The 20,729-nt window shown below is 43.9% G+C and overlaps 1 protein-coding gene across 2 annotated transcripts in view; it reads left to right on the plus strand.

Annotated features, from left to right (window-relative positions):
• efnb1 (ephrin-B1) overlaps positions 1-20,729 on the plus strand; it is a 186,824-nt gene that overhangs the window by 98,603 nt on the left and 67,492 nt on the right. For both annotated transcript variants that reach the window (XM_080187505.1, XM_080187506.1), the window contains exon 2: positions 17,761-18,038. In XM_080187505.1, the coding sequence (XP_080043631.1) occupies positions 17,761-18,038 (278 nt within the window). The remainder of the gene's footprint in view (positions 1-17,760; positions 18,039-20,729) is intronic.

The raw sequence follows: 20,729 nt of genomic DNA on the forward strand, positions 1-20,729 counted from the left end.
ATTCCTACAGTACAGAAGGAGGCCATTTGGCCCATCGAGCCTGCACTGACTACAATCCCACCCATGCCCTATACCCATATATTTACCCTGCTATTCCCCCTGACGCCAAAGGGCAGTTTAGCATAGCCAGTCAACCTAACCCGAGCATCTTTGGAGTTGAGGTCTTGTCAAAGGACACCATAGTTTTTTTTTAACCACGTTATCCAAACTGCGTCCGAGTCTATTTCTTGCCTTGTAAATAGCCTTTCAAAATTGGTCACGCACCTTCAGAAACTCGTGTGTCAGTTATGACACCCAGACCATTTTGCTACTCAACATACTAGAATTCTCCTTGTTTCTGTAATGCGATTCTGGTATAATCGGTTATTCCACAGATTTTCTATGTCAAGGAATTTGTATACTAAACCTACCTCTCCAAAAAAAAGTGAAGATGAAAGAGAAATTGAAGAGCTGGCAGAAATGAGAAGGAATCAGAAGGCTGACTCCCATCACAAAGACAAAAACAGTTCTTTTACGACAAAAATTAAACCAGGTTGTCCTCTGCCAGACTGAATTTGTTGCATCTGTTAAAGCTCATACATATTCATGACATGTCTCATTAATATTCATACATTGTGTATCTCATTAATATTTATGCTGGTGCTAAGCAGTACTGCTTGTTGTCGTTTCCACTATATGAAGCATGTGACAATGGGTCCGTGTCACCGATGAGGCTTGGAGGCAAAGAACAGAGAGGCAAAGAGGGGGATCTGGCAAAGCATGTTTGACAGCACAGGGAGGAGTAATGTTGAAGGATATTAGAGGAATTCTGTCTCCATAAAAGCATATCTGGCAATTCTTGTTCCATTTGATGACATAAATATGGCACTGAAATACACAACTTGAATCACATCATTATGTTGTGCTGGAGACGACCGATAACTAATATGGCTATTATTCCATTGCAGAAATATACTTGCCAAATATTTTTCTGTGGTAATATAGCTTGCTTTAAGAGACAACTCTAAAATGTAAGCATGTTTGTACCTATCGAGAAGCGATAATCACTGTTCTTGCTGCTGATCACTATTGAGTGATTCCTTCCGGAAAACTAACGAGGACAGAAGCAGGGTAGGTTGCTCGGACTTACTGGTCGGTGTTAAATTCTTTACTATTGAGGGGGTCTCCCCAAAAACTCACTCCACTGACGGGCATTAGGGAACACAAGCATTTATTGCAGGCTTTACTCGTTCCACACTCTAAACAACAACTGCTCGCTCTGGGCGGGTCCTGGGCATATTGTGGAGATGCCGATGTTGGACTGGGGTAAACACAATAAGAAGTCTCACAACACCAGGTTAAAGTCCAGCAGGTTTATTTGGTAGCAAACGCCACTAGCTTTCGGGGCTCTGCCCCTTCGTCAGGTGAGTGGGGAGTTCTGATCACAGACAGGGCGTATAAAGACACACTCATTTGCAGAATACTGATTAGAATGCGAGTCTTTACAGCTAATCCAGTCTTAAGGGTGCAGACCATTTGAGTGGAGATAGCAATAGGCATAGGTTAAAGAGTTGTGTATTGTCTCCAGACAGGACAGTAAGTGAGATGTTGCAAGCCCAGGCAAGTCAGGGGGGTTACAGATAGTGTGACATGAACCCAAGATCCCGGTTGAGACTGTCCTCATGGGTGCGGAACTTGGCTATCAGTCTCTGCTCAGCGACTCTGCGCTGTCATGTGTCATGAAGGCTGTCTTGGAGAACGCTTATCTGAAGATCAGAGGCCGAATGCTCGTGACTGCTGAAGTGTTCACCAACAGGAAAAGAACAGTCTTGCCTGGTGGTTGTCGAGCGATGTTCATTCATCCGTTGTCTAGAGTCTGCATGGTCTCCCCAATGTACCATGTCTCGGGACATCCTTTCCTGCAGCGTTTCAGGTAGACAACGTTGGCCGAGTTGCAAGTGTATGTACTGTGTACCTGGTGGATGGTGTTCTCATGTGAGATGATGGCATCCATGTCGATGATCTGGCATGTCTTGCAGAGGTTGCTGTGGCAGGGTTGTGTGGTGTCGTGGTTACTGTTCTCCTGAAGTCTGGGTAGTTTGCTGCAGACAATGGTCTGTTTAAGGTTGTGAGATTGTTTGAAGGCAAGAAGTGGGGGTGTGGGGATGGCTTTGGCGATATGTTCGTCTTCATCAATGATATGTTGGAGACTCCAGAGAAGATGTCGTAGCTTCTCCACTCCAGGGAAGTACTGGGTGATGAAGGATACTCTGTCCACCGTGTCCTGTGTTTACTGAGGAGGTCGGTGTGGTTTTTTGCAGTGGTGTGTTGGAATTGTCAATCCATGAATCGAGTGCCATGTCCTGTTCTTATGAGGGCATCTTTCAGCATCTGGAGGTGTCAGTTATGATCCTCCTCATCTGAGCAGATTCTCTGTATACGGAGGGTTGATGCTTAGGTGATGGCTTCTTTTGTTTAGGGTGGAAGCTGGAGCATTGTGAGGTTATCCGTGGGCTTGTGGTACAGTGAGGTGCTGAGGTGACTGTCCTTATTGGAGAGGCATGTGTCCGAGAATGCAACTGATTCCGGAGAGTAGTCCATGGTGAGTCTGATGGTGGGATGGAACTTGTTGATGTCATCATATAGTTGTTTCAGTCCAAAGGAAGAAAATGTCATTGATGTATCTAGTGTATAGCATTGGTTGAAGGTCCTGTGCAGTGAAGAGGTCTTGTACGAGCCTGTGCATGAAGATGTTGGCATATTGAGGTGCGAATTTGGTTGCAGGCAGACCAGCCCATACCCAGGCTCACCTGACCTGTACCCTCAGAAGGGCTACGTACATAACAGTCGGAATTCTCCCAATACCCCAGCAGTAGGCTCAATGACAGCTGGGTGTGGGTTGGGGGCAGGCGGAATTTAGTAGGAGGCACAAAAATCACCTTTAAGCCATCGTGAATTTACAGCGGAATCTTCTGCTGGTGAAAAGCCCATGGTGGATTGGGATAGCTGCTGAAAGTCTGTGTGAAATTCATTTGCATCTCACTAATGGAATGCAGATGAAGGCCTGACCACCCACACCCAATTGTCTGTTGTGCTGGTGAAAACAGACCTGTGTGAACACGTTTGGAACAACATGGCATGCAGATGTTGGTACTCAACCAGAACAATGCCTGGGGCTGCATCGGAGCTCAGGGTAGAGATCACTGGCAACCTTGGACCCTGGAACACCAGAGCAGTAGGTGGGGAAACATCTACATGCTGATGTAAAGGTGATTTTTGGACCTTCCACCAAATTCTACCCCCCTTCCTGTTCATCATTGAACCCACAGTGGGTTCTTAGGAGAATTCCAACTTGTAATCCTTAGCAACCTACTCTGATTCCAAACTCGTGTGTTTTCCAAAAGAAATCACTGAATGGTAATCAGCAGCAAGATTTTAGGCGTCATCTCTCTGGCCCACTGCACCGGTCGATCAGTGCAGCTAGTGTGTGAGGTGTTTGTGACTGCCGCAAGCCGCTCTCGCACCAAAAGCCATCTTCCTGGCACTGTTCTGATGGTGTGATCAGTCTCACACCATTAAGGGCACAAACTGAACTTAAATTTTAATGACATGCTTTTTACTATCTAAATGGAGAGCGACTGCAGGTGAATAAAGTACAGAGGAGTCTAAGTGTTCTAGTGCATGAATCACAAAAAGCTAGCAGGCAGGTCCAACAAGTAACTAAAAAGGCAAACGACAGTTTGACCTTGACTGGAAAAAGGTTGGAGTTTAAAACTAGGGAGATTTTGTTGTAATTATGTAGGGTGTTATTGAGGCCTCATCTGGAATAATGCATACAGTTTTGGTCTCCTTACCTAAAAAAGGATATAGTAACATTGGAGGCAGCCCAAAGTAGGGTTACTAGGCTAATTCCTGGGATGAGAGGGTTGTCTTACCAAGAGAGACTTCTGCTTCTGTGTTCCTTGGAGATTAGAAGAGTGAGGAATTAGCTTGCTTAAACATATAAAGTCCCAAGGAGGCTTGACAGGTAATAGATGGTGAGATGTTTTCACTACTGGGAGAGTCTCGAGTAAGGATACATAGCAACAAGATAAAGGGCTGGTCATTCAAAACTGTATAGCAATTCCTTCTCGCAGAGATTGGTGAATCCCTGGAATTTTCTGCCCCAAAGGCTGATGGGGCTGGATCATTAAAGTATTGAAAGTGGATTGGATCCAATCCCTGGTTCCTTCCTCAAACCCTTCTGCTTCCCCACTTCTCTCTTCTCTTTCGACCCATATTATAAACACATTTCTATGACCAGTATTATGGAGACTCCTCATACTATCACCATCCATTTTTTAGAATACATTTTTCCTCTTAATTAAGAAAGTTTTCTTTCTCTCTCATTCTGTCTGTCCCCTTGTTTCTCTTATTCTTGTGTTTCCTTGGTTTCTCTCGCTCTGTGCTTATGTCCGTCATTCTTCTGTTTCTCTTTTCTCCTTCTGTGTTTCACTTCTGTCTCTATCTCCTGTACTTTCCCTCTCTCGTGCGTTTTCTTTCTTCCTGCCTTTATTTCTTTGGATCAATGTGTGACAGTTGTGCTCTATCATGAAGTACCTGCATGAAATATTAACATTCTGCTCATATTAACCGGTGAAAATGCTTCCTTAGTACAGCTGTGAAGCTGTAGGTAGCCCATCTCAGAAGATGGGTCTTATGGTATAACTGAGGACTCAAGCAGATGATCAAGGTAGAAACTTCATTGCAGCATTGAATGAGTGTTGCATTGTTGTAATCACCATCCTTTGAATGAGTTTTAGATAGATCCTGCGTGTTTCATTGGCCCAGATTGACATAATAAACCTCATGTAAAATCAAAGTGTGAAGTTCCAGGGCCTTAGGACCGCCGCAACTTACATCACCAAAGACTGATTAACAGGTTATTTATCTCATTACTGTTTGTGGACCTTGCACTGTCCATTTGTGACTGCTGCATCTGCTATGAAATTGAGACTACAAGCAATTCATTTGGCCTTGAAGCATTTTGAAACATTTGTGGATTAAATAAGTTCTCTCCTTTCTTTCCTGTATATTGTACATGGCCAATTGCTGTAAACTTGTGCTCATGCTTTCTTATTCTGGATGTGGTTATTCTCCAGTGATGGGAAATGTCTATGGGGAGCAACAATGACTGAAGCACCTTGCTGTCCTGTATGGTTAGGTCAAGGGCGCAGACCCCTGCAGTGAGAATCAAAAGGATAGACCTGATGCTATGTGCTGCTATAATTCTCCCTTGCCTCCCGAGGCATATACGCTGTGTTATTAATGCTACAGGGCACAGGCACATGCCTACAGTGAGCAGTAACTATAAATAGATTTTGATATAATTGAAGTGACATTAAATTCCTGTTGAGCCTCCTGGGGAATTGCTCTCTCCTCAACTTGTTTTTCCCTTGTCTCTTTTCACAACAATGTTAACTATTTGTGGTTGGCGTTCATTTTGCTCTTTCTTTGTCCTCTTTTTCTTTTCTAATTATAATCGATGGAGATTGCTGAGTAAACCAGACCAAAATGTCTGAGAAATAATGACTGCTAGAGTTATTAAAAAAACACATACAGGCAAGTGGCGGGAGAAAGGAGATAATGTATTCACTCTTGCATTAACCGTAATACCAAGACCAAGGGTAACAGTGAAACCTTTGCATAAATATACTCTGGGGTCAATCTTACTAAACCTCAGTTACATTATACTGTACAAAACCGACTTATTTCCAATTCAGTAGGCTTATTGGGGAGGGATTCACTGGCCCCGTTCACTGTGGGCGGGATTCCCAACATCCTGCTGAATCAGGATTCCTATCAGGATGGCAAAAGCGTTGCCATTCACCAGGCCTAACCAGCCCCACTAGCCCTGATCAGCTTCCTGTTCACAGTGGGCGGGAGCACAATTTCATGGAAATCCCCTTTTTTACATGTAATTAGCAGGCTTGAAGCCCAATTGAAAGCTCGGCTGTGATGCACCAATGCGTGTTGTTGTTTCTCCCCTCCTCCCACCCCTCCCACCCTCATCAAAAGTGAGAACTGCACTGGGTGGGCTTTGGTGCAGGTCCCGACAAGCGTGGACCTGGTGTGTTAAAGCCCTGAGTTGGAGTCTGAGGGGGGAGGGGGGTTGAGTGGGGGTCTGGGGGTGGGTGGGGAGGAGGATGAAGGGGGGGTTCGGGTCACCCTCATGCCTGCATGTGTGCGGAGGTGACACATTATTTGACTGGTGGTGGAGAGGTGTCCTTTTTTGCTGAGGGGTTGGCGGTGTGCCCCTGGTTGGCAGGTGAAGAGAGCGCCTTTCCTTTTTGTGTGGAGGGGGACCTGTTCACGAGTGGGGAGTTTGGGGTACCCTGGTGTCTGAACAGCAGGCTGACCGGCATGAATCACAGTGTGCATTCATCAGGTGAGTGATAGATGCAAATAAATGCCAGTGGAAACACTCCGGTTTTCCCACTGGCATGGGCAGAATTCCGCACTATTTCTAGGTTTATCAAAACTGTATATGTATATACACACATACATGCACTCACTTAATGCTGTTTCATATATACTATTCACAACAAAGAATTTTCATATGTACAACACCTTTATGTCCTTTCATGACCACAGGACATCCCAAAGTGCCAATTAAGTACTCTTGACTTTGCTATCTGTCCAGACAGCTGGTATGATAAATCAGCCACTTATGTAGAGTTGGTTGAGGGTTGGGTGTAATGGATATAAACACAGGTCTTCGTGTCTCATTTGTACAAAGTATTTATACAACCTTTCGATTGTTATTGAACTCAGTCGCATTTTAGCTTTTTAAGAAATGGTGGATATTATCTGAAAGTTGCAGCCGGTTAAGGAGCAACCTTGAAAGCAGCAGCAGTAAAGCTGAAGCATTCATGTAAATGAGCACAGTATGTAAATTCCACAACATTTTTAATTATTCCATTTTCATTTATGACTACTCAATTTTATCTGCCTCCAATGTCTCCCCTCATCCCCTATGAAGATGGGAACTCACATTGGCACATGCTTCCACAGGTGCTGGCTGCTCTCTGGTATTTGACACAAGTCTCCTCCGCTAAACAATGACCATCAGCGGACTTCTTTTCCCTGGAATGGACCTCATAGCTGAGGCCAGCCCTAACCTGTCCTCATGTCCATGCATTGACTTTCAGATCAACTGCTGCATAGTGATCAAGAGTCTCATTTCCAATTCTTCATCACAATGGGTTAACTTGACAAAGTGTGAGCTTGAAGCTGAGGATCTTTCTGATCAGTGTGACTCAGTCCCACGCCAAGGGACACAGTCTGTTTCAATGTACCTTTTGTTTTACAAATAACCAGTTTAAATTACCAAACTCATGTTGCCTGTATTACACATGACACAGAACTATAGATAAAAGAAAATTTTACTCATTTTATTTCATGTTTAGGCAGTGAGAAAAGCCACCAGTACCAGTAGACTAATCCATGTACTGTGCTGTTTATGTATCCTTCATATAACCAATATAAACATGGCTGAATCACACTAACTGTTTAGTCTCTTTCTTTACTTGATCTCACAGGGTACAAAGTGCAGATCAGTGGAATCCTAATGACTCCCATTCCTGATGTTTCTCAGTAGGTCTACATTTCTTTCTCGTGATGCTCCATGCAAGGACAAAAGAACATATTCCTTTGTGAGCACTTTGACTGTGCAGGTTGTGCATCTGTGAAGTGTGTTCAGGTGTGTTTCTACATGAAAAGCACAATAAAAATGCAACTTGTTGTTGCTATTGCCCCCCCGATGTTTTGAACACTTAACGGAATGCAGCATCTGCTAACCAGCCTGGAACCTCCAGTGGGACCTTACCTCTACCTGATTCACCGAAAGTGGCCTCAGTGTCCCTCTTACCTCTTTGCTGCATCCAGGAAGAACTAGGAAAGAAGAGTCATATTTGAACAAGCTTGCTGTGACAACCCTAACACAGCAGACTCTTTCAGTCAAGTGTTAATGTCATGAGAAGCCATGTGGAAGCACCTAAATGCGTAACAGTTAAGCACTGGTGCCACCTTCATAGTTGCAGACAAGGAATTGGCCTTGTGGGAAGATGTTGAAGTCATGTTCTAACTGCCAGCGTATCTTGGTTGTGGTATCTGGGGAAAAAATGCAACCCTTACATACATTATCAGCTAAAAGGTTTGGATAGATTGTCAGTTGCCTATAGATCCAATAACAGGTACCGGGAATTATGGTGCTGCTGCATTCTCTTGACTTTTTTTCAGGATGGATATAAAAGTAGCCAAAGTGTGAGAAACTGAGAGCTCACGAGGGAGGTAGTAGGAGCTGGCTGGAGAAGGTGGCAAAGATAGGGAAGGGTAGGTCATGAAGGAGATTAAATATTAGGATGAACATTTAAATTTGAGGCAATGACGGACTGGGCATCAGTGTAGGTCGGCAAAGATGGGGGTGATGGGTGAGTAGAATGAACTTACAAAGGATAAAATATGAACTGGTGCATAGTGTGCACTACTGATGCAAAAGGCTGTGCTCCTTGAGACATACTGTTAGAGCAAAGCTGAGGAAATTTCACTCAGCATCTATCCCAGTGTTATATCTGATCTGGGACTTTTTTTTATTCATTCATGGGACATGGGCATCGCTGGCTGGCTAGCATTTATTGCCCATCCCTAGTTGCTCTTGGCGGGCACTTGGGAGTCAACCACACTGCTGTGGCTCTGGAGTCACATGTAGGCCAGACTAGGTAAGGATGGCAGATTTCCTTCCCCAAAGGACATTAATGAACCAAATGGGTTTTTCTGACAGTCGGCAATGATTTCATGGTCATCAGTAGATCCTTAATTCCAGATATTTTTCCTTTATTGAATTCGAATTCCAACATCTGCGAAGGTGGGATTTCAACCCAGGTCCTCAGAACATCAACTGAGTTTCTGGATTAATAGTCTAGCAATAATACCACTAGGTAATCATTTCCCTTGAAATGGAAAGTGGTCCAGTTCCAAAAACAAACACCCTTTGGTTTGTGAACACAAACTTTATAGGGTGGAATTTTCCAGCCCTTTCCCTCAGAGGGATCTTCCGGTCCCGCCAAAGGCGAGCCTCACAGCAGCAGGTTACCCGGGTGCAGAATGAGCGAGCCACGCAAATTGCTGTCAGCTGGACCGATAATTCCGCCAGTAGCCAATGGTGAGCTGCCTCTGCCACCGGATACCACACTGCGGCTGCAAGGAAAACTCTGCCCAAGACGTTTTGATAATGTGGCAGCTTCTTTGAAACTGAATAGGCACACCTTCCTCATAGGCAGAAAATAGATAGCATCTAGTAAAGGAGACTGTACAGACAAAACACAGACACTGTACAGTCCTGCGGTAACAACAACTGGTAGTCTTAAATCAATCGCATTGTGTGCCAGAAACACCTCATTCCTTTACCAACGGCTAGCCTTAATATGGCTCCCAGCCATGTTCAGGTCAGTCATACTTCACCACATTCAATACAGCCTCTGCCAACCTGTGCAGGAACCAACAGGTTTATGTTTCTACCTACATAACAATCATATTTCTGCAGAAATGTTCTTAACTAGTCCATGTCAGTCTCCTGCCACGACCCTTCCCTGTTTACATTTCTGTCCAGTACTGCTCTCTGTCTGATGCTAATCAGAGGCGAAGATAGGTAAATTCAGCAGCTTTTCATGAGACTCAAATCGATAGAAAATGCAAGTTTCCATGGCTGCCAGAAAAAGGCAAGTCAGCCTTCAAGACAAGAGATCTACTGTATGTAATTGGCTCCTGCAGCTTTATAATGTAAAAGCACCCAGACACCCGAAACCCATGCATGCACGCCCACTTACATGCATACAGTGGATCTACACTGACTCCATGTCATTACCTGCAGTCACGAAGTACTCCCATTATTGACACTACAATGAAGTGACCTGACCATCAAAGACTGAATTATATTGGAATGTCACTGTCTCATGGGCTGTTGATCCTCATGTTAAACTGAAGAGTGGAACCAGATCCCCTTCCCCCAGTTATTCGGGATACCAAAAAATGTAAAATGAAGGAACAGCAGACAGCAACAAATGAAGCTTCTGGATCTTCACAAGGTTACTTCACAAAAATGACATAGAGGCTCCAGATTCCTACACACACACACACACACACACGCGAACATGTGCACCACACATGCACCAACACATGCACCACACACCACATACACACACACACACACACACACACCACATGCACACAGTCAAATCAATGGCATTCAACTTTCCTGGAAACCTTCTTAGATAATCAGTCTGATGTTCTAAGCTTGATTGACAGCTGTGGTTTCTTCAAAAGAAATAAGTAGTCTGCAAAAGGAGAAGTGAAATCATTTAACCCATTGAAGAAACGACAACTGTCAATCAAAGAACAAAGAAAAGTTCAGCACAGGAACAGGTCTTTCAGCCTTCCAAGCCTGGGCCAATCATGCTGCCCTAACTGAAAAGGAAACCTTCTGCCCTTACTTGGTCTGTATCCCCCTATTTCCTCCCTTTTCATGTATTTATCCAGATGCTTCTTAGATGTTGCTAATGTGCCTGCCTCCACCACGTTCTCTGGTAGCGCGTTCCAGGCACTCACCACTCTCTGAGTGAAAAACTTCCTCCGCACGTCTCTCTTAATTTCCCCGTCACCTTGAACCTGTGCCCCTGAGTAATTGACAGTTCCACCGTTGGAAAAAGCCTCTGACCATCCAGCCTATCTATGTCTCTCATAGTTATGTAGACCTCTATCGGGTCTCCTCTCAGTCTTGACTGCTGAAATGCTTCCCGCCTTGGGCATGGTACATCTAGACAGACTCTATGACAACGAATGAATGGACACCGCGTGACAATTGCCAGACAGGAGTGTTCCCTTCCAGTCAGGGAATACTTCAGCATTCAGCCTCTGATCTTTGGGTAAGCGTTTTCCAAGGCAGCCTTCAAGACAATGCGGAATCGCCGAGGAGAAACTGATAGCCAATTTTCGCACATATGAAGATGGCCACATCCGGAATCTTGGGTTCGTGTCACATTACACGTAATACTCACCATTTGGCCTGGTCTTACAAAATCCTATTAACTGTCCTGGCTTGAGATAATTCACAACTCTTTAACCTGTGATTATTGCTCTCTCCACTCTCATTGTCTGTAAAGGCTTGATTACATGGAAAGACTCATATCCCAACCATTATCTCGCAATTGAGCCTTTATCTTGCAATTGAGCCTGTTTGTGAACCCAACTCTCCACTCACCAGATAAGGGAGCAGTGATTCCAAATAAACCTATAGGACTTTAACCTGGGAGACGCCCACCCCAGTCCAATGCTGGCATCTCCACATTATATATCCATCTAGCCAGCCCACCCCGAATCTCATGAGATTTTAGTTTTTGTACCAGTCTGTCATGTGGGACCTTGACAATCAGGCTTAGAACGTTTATTAAAATTATGTTAGAAACATTGGGGTGGGGGACAGGGGGGTGTGAGGAGTGGGGGGCAGTTTCCTTCCGATGCATTCAACCATGAAGAGAAAGGTAAGTAAACAGCTGACTGGAAGTTGAATAGGAAACCACTAAGCTGTCAATCAAAGCTTGTTTCAAAGGTCTACTTCAAATAAGAACAGTGTACATGGAATGGAACTGAGTGAACTGCTGTGGAGAAGACAAACCCTCCAATGAAAGTGACATCGCTTTATCACAGGACTTCAAAGGGGTCTATTGATAGCTGCAGCTCTGAGCAAGAGAACAGGGTATCCCCAATGCAGAACAGATTACTGTTGTGAGTTAAAAACCTGTCGGGTGACCAGAGGTTATGGAGATTAAAGTGATCAGGCCTTTTCACAGTGTTCACTGAGGACAGGCAGGAATGAAGCTGTTTAAGCAGAGAGCTGGCTGAAATCAACATGTCAGGAATGATCTTCAGGTCTGTCAGGGACAGTCAAGGCACGGGGCCCTCCCATCCCAGGGCACAGTGCCAAGATCAACCTTTGATCCCAGCCCAAACTCACCCAACACCCAGGACTCTTGGGGGACCCTCCCTCTGCAGCCTCGCAGCAGCAGAAGGACAAATGGCCGCTGGATCTATCTCCGTCCAACATGATCAGGAATAGTCAGCATGGATTTGTCAAGGGCAGGTCGTGCCTTACAAGCCTAGTTGAGTTCTTCGATAATGTGACTGAACACATTGACGAAGGAAGTGCCGTGGACGTAGTGTACATGGACTTCAGCAAGGCGTTTGATAAGGTCCCCCATGCAAGACTTCTTGAGAAGGTGAGAGGGCATGGGATCCAAGGGCCTTTGGCCTTGTGGATCCAGAACTGGCTTGCCTGCAGAAGGCAGAGAGTGGTTGTGGATGGGGCTTTTTCTGAATGGAGGTCAGTCACCAGCGGAGTGCCTCAAGGATCTGTTCTGGGACCCTTGTTGTTTGTCATTTTCATAAATGACCTGGATGAGGAAGTGGAGGGATGGGTAAGTAAGTTCGCTGATGACACGAAGGTCGGTGGTGTTGTGGATGATCTGGAAGGATGGCAAAAGTTGCAGCAGGACATAGATAGGATGCAGGACTGGGCGGAGAAGTGGCAGATGGACTTCAACGCGGATAAATGTGTTGTCGTCCATTTTGGCAGAACCAACGGGATGAACGAGTACACTATTAAGGGCAGAAGTCTGAGTAGTGTTGAGGAGCAGAAGGATCTTGGGGTCCGGGTCCACAGGTCTCTTAAATCGGCCTCGCAGGTGGAGGAGGTGGTCAAGAAGGCGTATGGTGTACTGGCCTTCATTAATCGAGGGATTGAGTTTAGGAGTCGGGAGGTAATGCTGGAACTTTATAAGACCCTTGTCAGGCCTCATTTGGAGTATTGTGCGCAGTTCTGGTCGCCTCACTATAGGAAAGATGTAGAAGCTATTGAAAGGGTGCAGAGGAGATTTACAAGGATGTTGCCTGGACTGGGAGGCATGCCTTATGAAGTTAGGTTGAGGGAGCTGGGACTCTTTTCCCTGGAGAGACGAAGGTTGAGAGGCGACCTGATAGAAGTTTACAAAATGTTGAGAGGAATAGATAGGGTGGACTCTCAGAGGCTATTTCCCCGGTTTGAAATGGTCGCTACAAGAGGACACAGATTTAAGGTGCGGGGAGGGAGGTTCAGAAGTGATGTTAGGGGTAAGTTTTTCACTCAGAGGGTGGTGAGTGAATGGAATCGGCTGCCGTCAGTGGTGGTGGAGGCGAACTCGCTGGGGTCTTTTAAAAGACTTCTGGATGAGTATATGGGGTTTAATGAGATTGAGGGTTATAGATAGGTCTGTAGGTTGGTAGGTGATGTGGTCGGCGCAACTTGTGGGCCGAAGGGCCTGTTTGTGCTGTAGTGTTCTATGTTCTATGTTCTATGTTCTATGCCAGGAGCATGCCAGCCATTACCAGCCAGACCATCGGGATGTATTTCTTGCTGGAAAGGTGGGTGAATAGCAGGTGGCAGCTTGACAACTTGAATGTGTTGTTTGCATAATTTTGCATGCGGGAATCTGATTGGGCCGATGGGACGTTGCCTTTGGCAGGAATCCCGATTTTTGACCGATGTCCCATTCAGTGGAACATTGGGATTCCCACAATGATGGGCCGAAGAGTACACCCCCCACCCCACCCCCTCCCACTCCCATTCATCTTGTTTCTTTCTCTCTGTCTGTCTCTTTCTCTCGCTCTGAGAGACAGGAGACAAGAAGACAATAAGCCAAAATATAAGGGCAAGGGCAACAAGGGTTGGATGTGAGCCAAAAGAAAAGCGACAGTACGAAGAAAAGGGACATGTCCTCTCTCTGTCCGACCCCAAAAAATCTCTGAGAGGAAGTAAGCAGATTTGTAACGTGCCAGTGTCAACGGTTACGTTGTGCTGAGAGGCTCAGTTCTTTGTACCCTGAGCCACAAATATTCTGGCTCTCCCTGAAAATGGAAATTACCTTGCTCCCAGATTATAAACTTATAAATGATTCGCATTTGGACCTTGGTTTACGTACAGTTACAGATATCTCATCATCTGGTTTAAAACACCTTAGCAATATGTTTGTTGCTGTCATGTTGATATCTTCACAAAGCAACATATCACCTGATTGCTGGAGAGGCCTGCTCAAACACAGTCTAATATAATAAAACATTAGGCAAAGACAATTTTCCACAAGTGGGATCTCAGTATTTGATAAAAAACATTGGTTGTGTTTGGCCTCTGCAAAAATTGATAAGATTACTACAACGGTCTTGTAAGGAATCAAGTTACGAGTTTACCAGATGGTTTGTTTAACCTCAAAGTGCTTACCAGCCGACCAAGAAAAACACACATATCTGACCCATTAAAGCGGTTAATTGTGAACTAGGGAGACATTTACAAAAATGCCCATTTATCTCGACATTTTAAAAAATATGGGCTACTCTCTGTAAACGATAACTAAAACACACCGAAGCCTGCGTGTAGAACTGGAGTGAAATGCCGAATTTAAACTGTTAGTTTGTGATAGCCATCTGTCTGTGTAAAGCCTTAATCCAAGAAACATCAGAACATTAAGCATTGCATCCAGTCATGTAGAGCAGCAGGGATATCAGATAGTTGGGATATAATCCAGCCAGCTGCTGCTCCATTCCTTTGTGGCTGTAATGGAGTCAATGTGATGATCAAAACCAATGATGTATCCACACTGGAAGAAAATTCAGCAACGTGTTGAGACCAAACTCTTTGTTTGATTTTCTCCAGTTTCTTTTCTCACCTGGGTCTACTATTACTTTTGCTCCGTTGACCTTGCTTCATGCGTCAACCTGGAGGTTATCAACTGCCAGTGACTTCACACTCAAGCCTGGCCCTGTTCCTCACCTAGTTATCACATACAAGTACTTTCCAGGAGGGGTTACCAAATTGGCCTAGCCCAGGGGCTCAGAGGGCAGTTCTGGTCTATCTGACTACCATCTGGCCAAGATAGCAGCAGCAAACTCGAATCAAACCTGAAATCTTTTGTTCTATCCTGCTGCACAATCGAGAAGAACTTGTTCATTGAATTGCAAGGGCTGTTTCTTTGCACTTTTCCCCTCCTTTTCGTTGCTGAGAATCTGCCAAATCCAAAAGATTTTGAAACTTAAAAGTTCAAGACAAAAATATCCTTTAAGTCCACACTCTGGAAAAAGAATAATCCGGTATCACCAAGGATTCTGTCTAGAATTGGGCAATGTTGTGTGTACCTGGTAGTATTGTGTAGTCTATAATACAACATACTCTGTATCAAGCCCTGGACAGGGAATGTTTCTATACCTCTGGGATAAAGAAACCAGTAACAGGAAAGATTTTTTCCTAATCAAGAAACCACTGAGCATCACCAGGGGTCATTCTCCTCACTTCATAGAATCATAGAGTCCTACAGTGCAGAAGGAGGTCATTTGGCCCATCAAGTCTGTACCAACCACAATCCCGCCCAGGCCCTATCTCCATAACCCCTTTCATTTACCCTAGCTAATCCTTCTGACACTAAGGGGCAATTTAGCATGGCCAATGAACCTAACCACCACACCTTTGGATTGTGGGAGGAAACTGGAGCACCCAGAGGAAACCCACACAGACATGGGGAGAATGTGCAAACTCCGCACAGGCAGTGACCCAAGCTGGGAATTGAACCCGGATCCCTGGCACTGTGAGGCAGCAGTGCTAACCACTGTGCCACTGTGCCGCCTGTATGTTCCCCCCACATTAGAAATTCCCCCTTCACTGGCATGATGTCACCTTAGTGAGGTTTACAACTACTTCACATATTATTGCAAAGTTACATGAGAATCATGTGACCATGATTGCTGTGTTAGTAATGATGCTGCAAACTTCTCAAAAGACCTTCCTTCCCAGGGGTATTAAACTAGTTGTTTATTTTTCTTCTATTGGCCATGTCGATGTGGGTACAGAGTATCATGACACTCAGAAAACAAGAATTTTGCTGGTGAGATCTCATTTTCCGTGCCCCCTCACTAGTAACACAGCGAGGTTCAGCCAGAAAGATTATGAACCTCCCTTTAATAAATTTACATATAACTAAAGGGCTTCACTGCCATATGTTCCCCCCACATTAGAAATTCCCCCTTCACTGGCATGACTTCACATTGGCGAGGTTTACAACTACTTTTGTGAAAACAGGTGAAGAGAATCCATTGGGGATGCACAGGTAAGTATCGCCCCCTGGAAGAAAAGGGACATGCCCTGACATGTCTCTGATACTGACCAGGGCAGTGCCAGGTCCCCATCTTGCAAGCTCAATTGGGGGGATATTCCCCTTAAGTGAGGCGTGTTGCCCTTGTGTATATGGGGGGAGGAGGGGAAGGGGTGTGGGGGGATGGTTCCCCTTAACTGTGGGATGGGGTAGTGGTTTCCGTTGTGCATAGGGGAGGGGTGGGTTTTCTCCTTATCTGTGAGGGTGGGATAGTGGTTTCCCTTGTGTAATGGGGGGGGGGGGGAGGGGGGGTGGTTCTCCCTATCTGTGGGGGTGGGGGTGGTGTATTGTTTAATCGTGGATCAGGGCACCTCTTATAAAGGGCATGCCAATCTCAGTGCCGGCTCTATTATGGCTGGATAGGGGTAACACTTGGGGTAGGGCTGCAGGAAGAGAGGAGGGGGGTCAGCAGCAAGGGCTCATTCCGAAGTCAAGCACTGACTGTCTTTGAACAAGACCTCCCCCCTCCCCACCCCCCCAAAACCCGCAGACGTTCTGCTTTTCTACGTGATGAGTCCCCAGTTGGAGTTGAAGCAGGAAGACAGCAGAGTCCCATCAAACACCCAATTAAGTGACTCCTGCCACCAAACCTACCTTGGGGAAGTGTATTAAATTCTGCCCAATGCATCATCACTGAGCCACGTCTCCAGTGAACAGAATTCACTGGATTGTGCTCAGAAGCAGGAATCCTAGCCAATTTCTTTTCCTTTCTTTAACCATGGGGGATTAAGACTAATTGTAGCAGTGCAGCAGTTATTGCAGTTGAGATGAATGACCTCATTGCTGATCGTGAATCAAACTATGGATTTTCCTTGTTGTTGACTCACTCTAGAATTATTAGAGAACCCAGAATGTTTTATTTTTAATCCTTTCAATTTTATAGCTGCGGCTAGCTTTGCATTTGCTGCTGCATGATTTTCCCCAATAGTCACAATTTGTGTTTTATAGTGGCGTTCATTCCAGGTGTTTCAATGAGCATGACATATTGGCTTACATTTACTTATAATAGAAATGTTGCTTTTTTGGATAGCAAAGTGAATGAACTGTTATTTTATATGGCCCCAGTGGTTCAATGCACTAGCTGGTGATAATGTGCTCTACAGATCAGGAATGCTGTATTTTGATCCCAGTCACTGTTGAATTAATTGATCTTAGCCAGAACTACATTACAGTTGGCCTCAGTCATCCTGTATTAAGGAAAGGACAAGTTTTATGCTACCAGTCTGTATTTTTTTAAAGATGTTAATGCGTGGAGATTGAACGAGGACAAGATTAAGCTTGACATATCCTGTATCAAAAATGACGGGAGAAAATGTTAAGGGGAGACAATATTTGTTCTCTTCCCCATGTATTTAAGCATATGGTTGTATTTAAGGGTCAATAGCAGGCAGTTATTATAATGCAGTGATATACGCTACAGGCTGGATTTCAAAGGGTCCTATGGTATTTTATTGCAGGTGGGCATTATATTCTGTTAAAACGCCAAACTTATAACTCCTTTGATCTTTTTTTTTAGATTCCAAATTGGGAAAGGCCTGGTTTTGTACCCAGAGATCGGTGACAAGCTGGATATAATCTGTCCGAAGATGAGCAATCAGGATCAGTACGAATATTACAAGCTGTACCTGGTGACCAAGGAACAGGCAGAAGCATGCAGCACTGTCCTCAATCCCCACTTACTTGTCGCGTGTAACAAACCTGATAAGGAAATAAAATTCACTATCAAATTCCAGGAGTTCAGCCCCAACTACATGGGGCTAGAGTTCATGAGAAACCGGGATTACTTCATCATCTGTGAGTACCCATGGGGCAGGGGGCATTCTAGTTAATGTAGGATTCCCAGCAATGAAACCTCGGCCAAACCAAATCACTATCAATTTGACAGACTAGTACATTCATCAAATAAACATTCAGCATGACTTGGAGAATCATAATCCTAAAGGGCACAGCTGGGTAGTAAATATTCCTGGAAACAATGATAGGGAAGGACAGAGAGGAGAAGATATTGATTAAGGAGAACATTACAGTGCTGGAGAGAGAGGATCCTCTCCAGCACTGTAGAGGTCAAGGGCAGAATCAATTTGGTTAGAGCTAAGAAACAACAGAGGTACCAAAACGCTACTCGGTATATGTTATGGGCCACAAATAGCGGAAAAGACATAGAGAGGCAAATTTGCGGGGGAATTACAGAAAGCTGTGGTAACTCGGGAGCAGTGATAATAGGAGTCTTTAATTAGTTTAATATAAACTAAAGTAGAAGTAGTATAAAGGGCAGAAAGAAGGAAAAGTTTTTCAAATGTGTTCAGGAGAATTTCCTTGATCAATATTTTACCGATCCAGCGAGGAAGGAGGCATTCCTACATCCAATTCAGGGGAATGAGATGGAACAAGTGACAGTGGGGGAACATTTGGGAACAATACTCATAGTATCATGAGGTTTTGTTAGCTATTGAAAAGAATGAAGAGCAACCTAGAGCAATCTAACAATTTCAGTTGGGTGAGCACAGACTTGCGGGATAACCAACCTTTACTTTAGTTCTTCTCTTTCAATATATTTATAAAAGCGCTTACAATCTCTTTTTATATTACTAACCAGTTTACTTTCATTCTATTTTAATCAACTTTTTGGTTGCCCTCCCTATCTTTCTGAATGAGCCACAAAAGATCTTATGGAGTTTTTGTTTTCCAATGGAATGCATTTTGGATGTTTTGAATTGTTTCTTTAAATGTTTAACACTATTCATTTACAGCCAATCTTTTAGTCTATTTACCCAATTTATCTTGGTGAGTTCCTCCCTCATTCCTGTGCAATTGAGCTTTGTTCAAGGTTTTTGTTTGTGATTGGACTACGTCATTTCTGAATTTCATGTGAAATTCCATGGTACCAAGTTCACCCGAGAAGTGGCCTCCTTGTCACTTGAAATAAGAAGTCTCACATCTTACCGAGAATCCTCAGCTTTACAAGACCTCCACTCCAGCCAAAGCATTAATTAATCTAAGAAACTAAAGGCCTGCTATGAAAGAGACTAAAATAACTCACTGTAAACACATCATTTTTACTGCATCTGTATGTAATTTTAATGTGTGTGATTTTGGGTGTGGGAGCCCTCACTTCAAACCATTGGGGCCGGTGATAAATAATCTTTATTTTTAAATTCACAAAAGCTTGCTGCTGGAGAATATTTAAATTGGACCAAACCACTCTGAGGTTAAGAAAACTTCACAAATAAAAACACTTTAGTTGCAGACAATAAGCCAACATATTAATTCTGCCCGTGACGTGAGTACAGTAAAGAAACAAAGGTTGTGATACGATGAAGTATGAATGGCTATATAGCAACCATTTAAAGGCAACATGAATAGATTATGAAAGAGACAGCAGAGTTAAAACATAAAACAAAATGGAGGTAGAGATCTCCTGTTGCTTGCCATTTTAATTCTCCACCCTGCCCCCAGTATGACCTTACTGTCTATGGCCTGCCCACAGAGTTGCAATGAAGCTTGATGCTAGCTCAAGGAACAGCACCTCACTTTTCAGCTTGGCTTTGTACAACCTTTTCTGTTTTTTTTTTACACTGATTTAAAGTGATTAGTAAAAGAACCAGCAGTGAAATGAGGAAAGACATTTTTTACACAGCAAGTGGTTAGGATAAGAGATGCACTGTCTGGGAACGTGTGGAGGCAAACTCAGTTGTGGACTTCAAAAAGGATTTGGATAAATGCCGGAAGTGGAGTGGGGAAAGCTGCGTTGCTTCTGCAGAGTGTTAGCACAGACTCAGTGGGCTGAGTGACCTCCTTCTGTGCTTATGATCATTCGGCTGGGATTTTCCGACTCCATCCCTCGTGGAATATTCAGAGCCTGCTGAAAGTTTTGGCCACACCTGCCGTATCCCCCAGCGTGTAAATACTACGGCAGAGCCGGATTCATTTGCAATTATCTTTAAAAATGGTTATGGTCATTTTGAAAATTTACACAGTAGCTTTTTATGGTTTTGATTTTCCGACATGAAAAATGTACTAAAATAAAGTAAATCATGTTCTGATTACATTAAAAGTCCAAAGTGCCAAAATGCAAAATTTGTGCCCATTTTGAGGGTGGTGTGGAGAATGGGTAAATACTTTATGACGTAAATTATAATAAATAATGTTCAACTTTCTCTATTACTATTTAGAAACAAGTCAATTAATAACTGGTTTACAGTAGCAGGAACAGAAATTTAATGGAAATGTATTAAATAATGCATTGAAATGGTGTACCAAGAAACTAAAACCCTAAAGTGTTTCTTTAAACTGCTTTTCAATAGAACACTATCCTATTAACCTGACAGTGCAGAATCAACCTATTTGATTTAAAACATCCAATTAGGCAACAAGATTTAGTGGTTATAACAATTTGATTTGATAATTTATTGGATCAAATGACTGAATTCTTACTCTTAAGATTACAAGATAATTGTAGGTAAGGAATGGCCTTTCAGCTCATCT

This window comes from Carcharhinus amblyrhynchos, chromosome 4 (assembly GCF_965287045.1).
Source record: "Carcharhinus amblyrhynchos chromosome 4, sCarAmb.v2.hapA, whole genome shotgun sequence".
Classification (NCBI taxonomy): Eukaryota; Metazoa; Chordata; class Chondrichthyes; order Carcharhiniformes; family Carcharhinidae; genus Carcharhinus; species Carcharhinus amblyrhynchos.